The 12502-nt window shown below is 41.6% G+C and overlaps 1 protein-coding gene across 4 annotated transcripts in view; it reads left to right on the forward strand.

Moving 5' to 3' along the window:
* ARMT1 (acidic residue methyltransferase 1) overlaps window positions 1-12502 on the forward strand; it is a 138518-nt gene that overhangs the window by 98992 nt on the left and 27024 nt on the right. For 3 of the 4 annotated variants that reach the window (XM_014532147.1, XM_014532145.1, XM_014532148.1), the window contains 4 exons: window positions 212-340; window positions 1594-1850; window positions 5357-5501; window positions 6468-6653. In XM_014532147.1, the coding sequence (XP_014387633.1) occupies window positions 1615-1850; window positions 5357-5501; window positions 6468-6653 (567 nt within the window). In that variant the 5' untranslated portion in view covers window positions 212-340; window positions 1594-1614. Of the gene's footprint in view, window positions 1-211; window positions 341-1593; window positions 1851-5356; window positions 5504-6467; window positions 6654-12502 lie in introns of those variants that run through there. The other variant, XM_014532149.1, reaches the window with a different exon arrangement.

Below are 12502 nucleotides of genomic sequence, written 5' to 3' on the forward strand. Positions count from 1 at the left end.
GGGAGCACATCCGCCTTTCCCGGGCGGCCTCCTGCCTCCCTTAGCATTTTGGGAGTGAGCATGAAATGATCGGAGCAAAGCACGTCTCTAGGCAGCATTTGGACACGTGGACGACCGAGGCCGCGTCTGTATTTAATCTTGCTCCGCACAGCTGCACAGAAAGGTTGTTTTCACTCTCCTTTCTATTTTGTCTTTTGGGGAACCCTATCAGGAAATTTACGACCATCTCCTGGAAGTCCCAGCCACTCGGGAGCAATTAAACCACTATCGGAATGTGGCCGAAAACGCCCGAAGTGAACTTGCAGCCACTTTGGTCAAATTTGAATGTGCTCAGTCCGAGGTAAGATTATGTATCTTCCTAACTCAGAAATGGGACTCTCAGCTTCTGGTAGAGTAAGGCAGAGCAGAGAGGCGATCACAAACAGAACAGCAGGCCACAGACTTAAACCTTTCGGCAAAGCTGACACTGATTCTCTTCCTGTGTGCCCACCTCCCAGTTGGGGAGGATTCCTGAAAGGTTATGCGTGTGTCATGCTGCTCAGCCAGGAGGCGAGGGCTGCCTTCTCCATCTCAGAGAAGCCCCGCCTCCTTGAGAGACCTGGGCGCCCCTGAGCTCTCTGGGTTGCAGCTGCCTGGGCTTTGGAGGACCGTTAGCTTCTTCTGGACTAAGTCCCTTTAAGGTGGATTGCTTGCAGGCTGGAGCCCACAGGAGGGAATTCTCAAGCCCTTTCTTGTGACAGTTCTGATTGCGGGGGAAATTCTAGCAAGAGGACTGGAGTCCCTCTCCCCTCTAGGCTGGATCAGGTCTATTGTGGAATTTCTGAGGGAGTCTCTTTAGACCCATTCTGCTCACAGCCTGGTGGCCTTGAGCTTGAGGAGCCTGGGCTTGTCTGTGAGGTAACTATCGGTTTCACGGGGCTGCCAGGACCTTACTAAAACACGAGTTGATAATGTATTTGGGAGATGAGAGAGAGAGAGAGAGAGAGAGAGAGAGAGAGAGAGAGAGGGGAAGAATGAGAATATACATGTATGATGCATGCTCACAGTTCCAAAGAAGTACGTGCATTCATAATGGTTTCTTATGGGGTGGGCCTGATAGCATGACTTAATAGGGCACATACATTGTGCAGCATTTTGATGCCATAGACTTCATAGAAGTCAAAATGTTTCCTTTGTATAAATCCTGTAAGGGAAGCGGTTGTGGCCATGAAATTACAAATAGCAGAGCATGTAGGCCCCTTGTTTCATTTTAGCAGCAATAGCAGGAATATGCATTTAAGAAAATGGGTTACCATTGCAAAATGTGTTATTGCCTTTTGCAGAACACACCGCACATGTCTCTTGAGTGAGAGTAAATTACCACAAGGCATTGCTCAATTGGTTTTGAAAAAAAAAAGCAATAAAACAGAACATGAGGTCTATTATTAAGGCATAAGTTCCCATCTGGTAATACAGATACATATATGAAGAAACAAAAGGGAAGGTGGATGAGGTCATGGATAAAAGAGTGCAATTTGCAATTACGGTTTTGGGTTTCTTCAAACTTATGCCATTGAAATCCTTTTGGTCTTTTCATTTCTTTTTCATATTAAGCTTCGAGACCTCCGGTCCAAAATGCTTTCTAAAGAAGCTTCCTGTCAGGAACTGAAAGCCGAGATGGAGAACTACAAAGAGAACAACGCCAGAAAGGCCTCTCTCCTCAGCTCGCTGAGAGACAGGGTCCAGGAGCTGGAAGATGAATCGGCAGCCCTGTCCGCTTCCAAAATGAGGACCGAAATCACGGCCCATGCCGCAATCAAGGACAACCAGGAGCTAAAGAGGAAGGTTGTAGAACTAGACGAGGAATTACAGTAAGGGTACTTTAGTATATTCTTAGTTGAGTTTGTTTAAAATACTAGCTTCTGATAGTAAGGTGCGCCTTTGAATGTTCGGAGAGCTCGCATTAGGCTGGAAACTCAATTTGGAAAAAAAAAATATTACTGACGTCAGGTTCAGAGATGTTTGGAGTCTTGAAATTTCCCCCCAAGTTCATTTCTAAATGTCACCAAGAGTCTTAACAAACAGCATTGTCCTCAACATGTGTAGGGCTGTGAATGTTTCTATATACAATTTGGAGATTTCCTCTAAGTAGAGGTTTTACCACAGGTGGAGGTGGTGGAGTCATGCATAGAGGGAGGCATTAATTCAGAAGCTACATACAAAAATACCCTTGCAGCCCAGACCCCCCCAAACACTCCTCATTCGGTCTTATTGCCAGTTTATGCAGAGCTCATGAAATCTACGTTCTCCATACACTTGGCTCTGGCGAAAGGTGATAATCAAGAAAAAATTGAGAACTAAATATGCTTTTAAATTCTATGTGTAATAACTTTACTAATAAAATACTTGGTATTTATTTGACTTATTCCATCCTGACAAAAAAACCAACACTTCCAGGTCTAGTCCTTTTTCTCCTTCGCCTTAGTAGAGCAAAACTCATTAAAGTGTTTGTATATACTCACTTCCAACTTCTCTCCTCTCTCCTTCTCTCTTAGATCTGCCCCCACTGAATCCACTCACTAAGCTGACCAATGACCACACATTGCAAATGAAATGATTTAGTCCTTATCTTACTTGACCTGTCAGTACTTCAGTCACAGTTGGTTTCTCCCTGAAACTCTGTCTTCTTTTGGCTTTGAGGACTACACATGCCCACTCTCTCCCTGACCCTTCTGCCTGCTCTGTCATGGTTTTTGCCCTTTCCTTCTCATCTCCTTGACTTCACAATATTGGAGTGCCCCAGGCTCAGTCCAGGAATCTCTTCACGTTTCTAAGTCCACTCTCTCGGCAATCTCTTCTAGTCTCATGACTTTAAGAATGATGTAAATGCTAGTGACTCCCACATCTCTATGTCTAGCCCGGATCTCTCCCCAGAATTCAAGACCCACACATCTCCACGTGGCTGTCCAACAAGCAGCTCAGACTTCACATGTCCAACACTGAGCTCCTGGTGTTTCCATGGAATACTCCTGCACATTTTCTCATCGCATTTAGTGATAAGTTCATTCTTCTAGTTGATCAAGTCAGAAATCTCTCATCATCCTTTGCCTTCTTTCTTTTCCACATTCTGTGTCTGATCCTTCAGTAAATCTCATAATCTATCTCTACCTTCAAAATATATCTAATCTTCGACAGCATCCAACTGACACCCTCATTGCCACGAACCTGGTCCAAGCAAATATCACCTGTCACCTGGATTGTTACAGGAGCCTCCTAAGTGGTTTTCCTGCTTCTGCCTGTGCCCCATGCAGTCAGAGTGATCCTGAAAAAACACCAATTAGATCCTATCAGTCCTCTGCTCAGAGCTCTCCAATGACTTCTCTTCTCACCCAGGGTAGAGACAGTGTTTTCTATGATCTAATAGGCTCGTCCTGACCTTGTTTTGCTTCCATTCTCTCCTCTATCCTTTCCATTCCAGCTGTCTGGCTTCTTTGCTGACCCTTGAACACACCAGGTGTGAACCTGCCTCAGGACTTTTGCACTTACTGATCCCTTTCCTAGAAAAGCTCTTTCCCCCAGATAGTACCTGGCTGTCTCTGCCAACTTTAGGTCTTCCCTCAAAAGTCACCTTCTCAGGACGCATTTGAAATCTTACTTCCTGGCATTGTCATCAGTTTTGGCTCAAATAAACTCTTATAAAACATTTTTTAAAAAGGTCACCTTCCCAGTGACGGCTTCCATGAGTGACCAGGTCTAAAATGTTACCCCACTCCCCCCAAATATATCTTACCTTCTCCTGCTTAATTTTCCCCCCTTCAGTCCTTTTCTAATATACATTTTACACACATTAATATTTTATTTATTGTTCATCTTCCCATTTAGAACATAAGCTTCATGAGGGCAAGGTTCTTTATTTGTTTTGTTTACTACTGTATCTTTAGCACCTTTAATAGATACTCAAAACCGACATGCAATGAGTATTCATGGGCATTCATAATTCCACATTTCTGTGATTATGTCCTTAGGATAGACTCCTTCAACTTTGCTGGCTAAAAGTGAAATGCACATAGAAGTGGAAATACTTTAGAAATCCTTGGAATAGAGAAGTGAGACTGAAATCTCAGGGTTAATGTGTGGAATCGTCTATATAAATTAGTCAGAGCTATAGTATTAATTGTGCCTTTCATGATCCAGGAGACTGGATACATATTACCTTCCATCTGCTGAAAATAAGAACCGAGAGAGATATTGATGTTGGTCTTTGATTTTTATACATTTTTCTAAATAGGAATATGATATGCTTTTGAGTCTATGCAATTACATGCTTTGTTAATCTTTGAATGGAGGGAAAAGAACATGCAGTAAACACTCAACATGCCAGAGAGGGAAAGCAATAATCATGTTTATTATCTAGAGTAGTAAAAAAATGGTACCAAATTACTGAAATGATTTCTAATTTGCCTTTAAAATATGTCTATTTTTTGAGGAGGATCTCTTAGTCTCTAAGAGTTAAAGCATGAGAAATAGACTGTGTTATCTCAGCAAACCTACCTGAGATTTGAAATCAAGTATTTGTAGCAGAGCATAAATTGACTGATTTTCCTTGACTGGCCCCTTCCAATATGCTTTAAAAACTCTGGGTATGTGAGAATTAATAATGATCTTTTCCAGAGGTGGGAGCACCCCCTGCTTCTGATGTACTTTTAAATTTTTATTTATTTTAGAGAGGAAGGGAGGAGAGAGGAGAGAGAAACATCAGTGATGAGAGAGAATCATTGATGGGCTGCCTCCTGCACACCCCTCACTGGGGATCAAGCCCGTAACCCAGGCATGTGTCCTGACTGGGAATTGAACTGGACCTCCTGGTTCATAGGTTGACGCTCAAGCACTGAGTCATGTCAGTTGGGCCCGATGTACTTTTTGTTATAGTTATGCTTGGCCATCAGCCGGGCCCGATGTACTTTTTGTTATAGTTATGCTTGGCCATGAACTAGGGAATGCTGGAAATAACCCTTCTAAAATAAGCCTGGTGCCCTAGAACCAATGTAGCAGCCCTCTCCTGCTTCCCCCTGAGGCCCCAACAGAGACCATGGGATTGGGCCTGTCACCTGTGCACATCCTAGCAGGTGGGGACAGCTGACAGAATCTGTCTGTCTCCCTTGCTGTTACTAGATCTAAGATGCCATGAAGATTTTCCTACATTTCTGCAGAGTGTAGATGCCCCAGAATTGCTTCCATTTTCTCCTTCCTTTACAGGGTTTGCATGGAAATCATGTGCTCTGGGTCTGAGGAACTATTGTGATGAAAGTCATGATTTCCCATAAAGAACTTAAGTTCTGGACTTTGTTTGATGACTTATTTGTTATTTGCCTGATAGTAAGCGTGTAAAGGAAAACGAGGAGAATAAGAATCAAATGTCGAAGAATTGCAAGGAACATGAGGAATTTCTAGCTCGTCTTCGGGACTGCTTAGATCCAGATAAGAAGAATGAAAAGATATCAGATGAAGATTTAATTCTAAAGGTGTTTGTATGCATATGAAAAAGACATTTAGCGGTCATTTTGACATGTGCCGTGAAAAGAAGAGCTGCGGCTGAGTCTGGGGGTGACGAGAGAATGGGACACGGCCCAAATGTAGCATGAATTGAGTGTGTGACCTGGGACAAACCATGTCACCTCTCTGAGGCTCAGTTCCAAGATCCTTTCTAGCATTTTTGGAGATTAATTATTCTCCAGAAAGGATTGATTGTGTTTGTCTAAAATATATTTAGATGGTCAAATACAATGAGTTATTCATTTTAATGCTGTGTCTTAGGAAGATTTTGTTTGTTTGTTTTGAGTTAAGACAGACACACACACCAACAGCAAAAACAGTGTGTGTCATTTTTGGGATATTTCTCGAGTATAAGGTTAAGATGAGTTCCATCTTTGTAAATCTTGCAATCTTACTGATGCCCCCAGTTAACGCAAATGTACAACATAGAGAATGCAATGCCCTGCTAATCCCAGTGATTGCCACAGTTGGAGCACGCAGTTCAGGACTTTGCTATGCTTGCATCAATTTGAAGGATTTGTTTTTAAAAGTCCTGCTTTCTCTCTGCATCCCTCTCCTGTGCCAGGCAGCGCCTTGCATGTAGCTGGTGCCCCTTTTTCCACCACACCCGTGGCCCTGGCTGCTGTAACCTTGTAGATCATCACCTTCCCCCAATTTCTTAGACGTCAGGGTGCTTGTCCTGTCCGGAGCTTTTAGCTGAGCTCTCATCACTGTTACCCTGGGCCTACCTTTTGATTAATTTTAATTTGACCACTGGGCCCGCCCATGAGTGTAGAGGCAGCCTTTGCACATGTGACCTTTGAGTGGATGGAGGCGAGAGCTTCCACAATTGGCATATAACAGTGCAGTCGTCGGGGGATAGGGACCAGGTGGCTTGGAGAAAGTGGTGTGAACTTGTTATTCCTGTGGGACAGCTGCTATTGCTTTCTCTTCAGCTCAGGGAGCTGGGCACGGAAAATACGTCTCTGAAAGGACAACTTGTTACTCTTGAAGAGACCGTGAATGTCCATGAGATGGAGGCAAAGGCCAGCCGAGAGACGATCATGAGGCTGGTTTCCCAAGCGAACAGAGAGCAGAAGAGAGCCGCCTCCTGCGCCGAGGAGAGAGACAGGTTGCACCAGGTACAGCAGGAAGCGTGTGTGTGTGCGTCTGTGGGATGTTCTGATACGGGAGCAGAAATTGGAAACTGGATACAGGTGAGCGCACCTGCTGTCCAGACCAGTCTCTGGGGCTGCGCGAGCCGGAGGCCGGGCGGCATGGGACTTGGGGCCCTGAGGGGCCATGTGAGGCATAGCTAGAAAACTAGGACAAAAAGAAATACGAAACACTTAAAGGGACAGGGTTTGTGGAGAGTGTCTGACTTTAAGCATAAGGATTACATTTTGTAAAATTTATGTTTTTGAACAAGATATACAATTCTAAAGGGACACAATAGTATATGGTGAAATATTTCACCATATACTATTACCCACTGCCTCCAGCCACCCAGTTGTCCTCAGAGGCAACCTCTATTAATAGCTTCTTATATACGTTTCTAGAACCATTCCACAACCATATATGCATATGCTTACTCTTTTTATTTATTTTTAACAAGGACAGCATATTCTGTACACTATGTTTTCCTCTTTATTTAAAAATGGTATACACTACATGCTATCATAAACAAGGGTGCTATCAATAATCTTGTATCTTGTGTGCGAGAATATATCAGTAAGACAGAATCCTAGAAGCAGACTTGCAGGGTCAAAGAATATGGGTATTATAATTTTGAGACATGTTGCCAAAGGAAACGGACTCTTAATTCTAAACTTTTATTTTTATAGTGAGTTGCTTGATCTTATCAAATAGCTAGAACCTGTTTAAGCATGAGAATTAATACTGTAAATCTTTTAACACTATATAAACCTTTAATTATATTTTTATAAAATTTTGTGGCAAAGAAACCAATTCTGGGATTAATAGTAATGATCAAGGAGGAGGGTGGATGGGCCGTAAGAGATCAAGCTAAGAACTTGTATGCATATACGCATAACCCATGGACACAGACAATAGGGTGGTGAAGGCCTGGGGTGGGGGGTGGGGGCGGGCTATAAGGGGTCAGTGGGAGAAAAAAAGGGGTCACCTGTAATACTTTCAACAATAATGAAGGAAAAAAAGTAATGATCAATTTCCAAAAGCAAAAATGAGCGAGTACAGTTACTAAAATATAGAGGAAAGGATTAAATAGTAAAGGGGACGGAATTTTGAATTAGATAATGACTAATGCTGAAAAAGAGAGGCTCTGTGAGGGGCCAAGGTCCAGTGGTCTCCCACAAGCTCAAGGGGTTCTGGACTGGGATGCAGTACAAGGAGCCATTCTTGTGGGGTCTCCTTGTGGGCCTTCCATGCCTCCAGTGATCACTGCCAAACTGGATGGGATGGGCGGTTAGAATGTGAAACGATCCACTTTCATGATAATACTTTCCATGCCCGCCCTTCCCAATTCCCTGCATCACAAATCCCTTCTTACCACTGGATTTCTTCTCCTGACACATTAGCTTTGCTGAAAAGAGCAAAGGTTTTGTCATTGTTACCAACTAGCTTCAATCATTTCAAAGCCCTTGTGTTAGTCAGCGTGGGGCGCCATACCAGATACCACAGACTGTGTGGCGCACACAATGGACATTTATTTCTCACAGTTCTGGAGGCTGGAAGAGCAAGATGAAGGGTCCTGGTGAGAGCTGTCTTCCTGGCTTGCAGATGGCTGCCTTCTCACCGTGTCCTCACGTGGCAGAGAGGAGAAAGCTATCTGGTGTCTCTTCTTACAAGGGCACCAATCCCAGCATGAGGACAACACCCCCATGATGTCACCTAAATCTAATTACCTCTCAAGGGTTCCATCTCCAAACACCACCACAATGGACATGAGGGCCTCAACATATGAATTTAGGGGAGACACAATTCAGTCCACAGCAATCCTTTGCTGTGGTTCTAGCTAATTTGAAAAGATCAAGTAAATTACTTTACTCCAACATTTTCTTTTTTCCTTTTTTTAAAAAAATATATTTTTATTGATTTCAGAGAGGAATAGAGAGGGAGAGAGAGAGAGAAACATCAATGATGAGAGAGAGTCATTGATTGGCTGTCTCCTGCATGCCCCACACTGGGAATTGAGCCTGCAACCCGGGCAGGTGCCCTGATCAGGAATCAAACCGTGACCTCCTAGTTCATAGGTCGATGCTCAACCACTGAGCCATGCTGGCTGGGCTACTCCAACATTTTCTTATGAAAAAACTTAAAATATATAGAAAGAGTGAAGGAATACAGTGAACACCCATCCACCAAAATGTAACACTTGTTAGCATCTTGATATATTTGTTTTATTACTTTACACACACACACACACACACACACACACACACACACACACACACGCATTTGGACAACCACTTGAAAATAGTTTGCAGACGTTATATGTATTGTATCTAGCTATTTCAGCATATGTATCGTAAGAGTAAGGACACTATCCTACATCACCACAATGCCATTTTTATATCTCAGAGTTAACAATAAAGCCATGAGATCATCTGTGGTGGTTTCAAGCCCACAAGTTTTTTGTCTTCCTCCTCTGAGATGTGGAATTTAATTCCTCTCCCCTTGTGTGTGGGCTGGACTAAGTGACTCACTTCCAGTGACTATAATATGTCAGAAGTGATAGGATGTCACTTTTGAGTTGGCTTATAAACAGACTGACTTCAATCTTAGATGCACTCTTTTCATCTCTCTTGAGTCATTGCTTTGATGGGAGCCAACTGCCATGTGGTGAGGCCCTTCAGCCAGCCTGTGGTAAGGCCCGTGTGGCCAGCAAGTGAGGCCTGTCGGCTACCATGTGAGTGAGCGTGGAGGTGAATCTCCTTCAGCGGAGTCTTGAGATGACTGTCATCCTGATCAACAACTTGACTGTAACCCATGAGAAGCCTTCAGTCAGAAACACCCAGCTGAGTCATGCCCGCACTCCTGACCCCTGGGACTGTGAGATGATAGACATTTGTTGTATTTAGCCCTAAGTTTGGGGTCATTTGTTACACAACAATAACCAATAACCATCTAATATTCTACATTCAGCTGTCATCACTCTATAAGAATGTCTTTTATAGCTGTTTTCGTCCCCACATTTGGATCCAGTCTAGGTTTACTCATTGCATTTGTTGGTTATTTTTAGCCTTTTATAGTTTTTTTTAAAATAGCATTGACTTTTTGGGGAGAAGTGCTCTGACTGTATCTTCATGATATTGTTTAACTTGTTTTTCTATACCCTATACACTTAAAGTGGTAGCTAGAGCCTGGATTGGATGCAGAGTAAACCTTTTTGGCAAGACTATTTCAGTGGTAAAGTTGTATGCTTAATATTGCATCACGTTGGGGGCAAATGATTTAGAACGTTCCATTGTTGCTGACGCTAAGTTTATTGCCCATCTCTTTAGTGTAAAGGTATGCTTTTACATAAGGTATCTGTGGGGTGATAATTGGCAGGTGAATTCTGTTCCCATTGACTTTAGCATCCATCGATTCTTGCTTGGATTACACCAAGGGTGGTGGCAAAGTGGTAATATTCTTATTTTACCATTCTACTTATTAGCTGGCATTCTTCTGTATAGAAAAGCTTTTAAATTGTTTTCTTTCCGTTTCTTTTCAATTCTATGGGCACATGGATTTTTACTTATTTACTGTGTTGAAATCAATTCTTTTTTGTGTGTGTGTGCTCAAAATCTATCACATTTGGCCAGCAGGAGCCCCACGAAGATGGTCTCTGTAGCTTGTAACCTGACTCCTGTCGTCTCTCATCACTTCCTTGCTTTCTGACAGAAGCTGCCTTAGATCACTTGCAGTTTTCAGGCTACAGAACTAAAATGAGCCTGTTCGCTAAGGACCTTTGTTTCCTTTTGCTGGTGAACCATACTTAGAAACAAGATTTAGGCTTTGTAGGCTTGCTGCTGTTGGGGGGTGTTATTGTTTTCCATGGACAGATCTAGAAATACATTTTTAGTAATAAATGTATAGTGATATTTAATTTTTTTTAAAGAAATTTATCTGGGTGACATTGGTTAATAAAATTATATAGGTATACAGTTCTATGATGACATCATTTGTATATTGCATTGTGAGCCCACCACCCAAAGTCAGATCTTATTCTGTCACTATATATTTGACCCCGTTACCTTTTACTAACCTCCCAACCCTCTTCTCTCTGGTAACCACAGACTATTATCTGTGTCTATCACTCTACATGAAGTAAATCAGACAGAAAAAGTCAAGAACCATAAGATTTCACTCATATGCGGGATATAAAACTGAAAGCAACAAATGAACAAACAAGAAAAACAAACAAAAACTCATAGTCTTATTAAACATTTTATTTTATTTTGACAATATTACCTGGTAGCCTATATAATAAAGAGCTAATATGCTAATTAGACCAAATAGCAGAATGACCTTCCGGACCAAGCCGGGCCTGCAAGGGCTGAGCCCCTTGCACGAATTTCATGCATCGGGCCTCTAGTTTTTAATAAAAAGCAATATTCTGGTGTTTTCTTAATATCCTTTTATTTTGTATCTTTTGGATCCCAACAATATTTACTCATTTGCTCTGTCTTATGATATACATAAAATTATTTCAGAATTACACTCTTAATGTTTTACTTGTGAGTAAACCTTCTGAGTGAGGTTTAAGGCTCTCAGACATTTTACATGAATACTATTGGCAATCATTAGTATGGTCACCATTTATCAAGCACTTGCCATTAACACAGTCATTGTACTAAGTACTCAAAGAGGTTATGTACTTGGCTCAAGTTCACACAGCAATTAAGTAGCAAAGCTGGGATTTTCACTCTGTCATTAAGTTATTATGCTGTCATCAATAATCCTCTTTACTTGTATATTCACAGCTACATTCTACCTACAAGTCTGAGGCCAAAAATTATTTGTTAGTGGAACAACAACCTGTAGCTATGTAAATTTCCTCAGTGAATGAATAACTTTAATAAATTATAAATAGTAGTTATTGAATTATCAGGATTGAAAATTAGGAATTTAATATTTATCTATAAAAATGCATTTCTGAAGATTAGCAGTAGGAAATGAAAATGTGTTATAAGAGCACATTACAAAAACCAGAACTCATTCCTTTTCTTACATAAGTGTCTTTACTTGTAAACGACTGATGCAATGTTGTTCAGACTTTGGAAACACATTCACTTTGGGATGAAGTTCCTGCCAACATAATAAAAATTGTAAAAAAAATGTGGGCAATAAAAAATTTGTGGTCTTTAATAAAGTCCTCATTCATAGGGTTACGACTCCAAAGATTTATTACTGAAAAATACTGTCAAGCGGTTTTCCCGACACATTGCTGGTCTCAGGAAGAGTCTTCATAATGCTTTCTAAAGCTCTGTTTTTGAGGTAGGAAACTTACTTTATTAGTGAAGTCCAGAAAGACTGCGGAGGTACAAGTATCTGCGGGGCCCGGGGCTGCTTCCACCAAACTCAGCTTTTCTGGTTTTCTTAACGACTCTATTCAAGTTACTTTATGAAAATTTCCCCAATAGAAATCCAGGTAGTTCATTACATGTATGGAAATATATCTTATTTAAAATCTTTAGTAGTGGACATTGAAGTATGTTTTAAAAACTGTCAAAGATTGGCACCTTTTCTCTTGGTTATCGTGAAATCATCCAACGTTGAGAGAAGTAGTCACTTTATCCACACAAGCCACACACACATTCCCTACAGACATCAGAAGTTCAAATGAGTGGATCAGAAATTAAACGTACTTATTGGATTTCAAATGGTTTCTTTTTCCTCCACACTGTCCACATTTCCTTCAATTCTCATAGTTAGAACTGACGCTAGGAAAGAATACTGGTTTTGGAGTCAGGCAGACTCCAGGGGATGTCTCCTCTGCTTTTTTGGTTTGTCAGCCAGCCGTACT

This window comes from Myotis brandtii, unplaced genomic scaffold (genome assembly GCF_000412655.1).
Source record: "Myotis brandtii unplaced genomic scaffold, ASM41265v1 scaffold847, whole genome shotgun sequence".
Taxonomy (NCBI): Eukaryota; Metazoa; Chordata; class Mammalia; order Chiroptera; family Vespertilionidae; genus Myotis; species Myotis brandtii.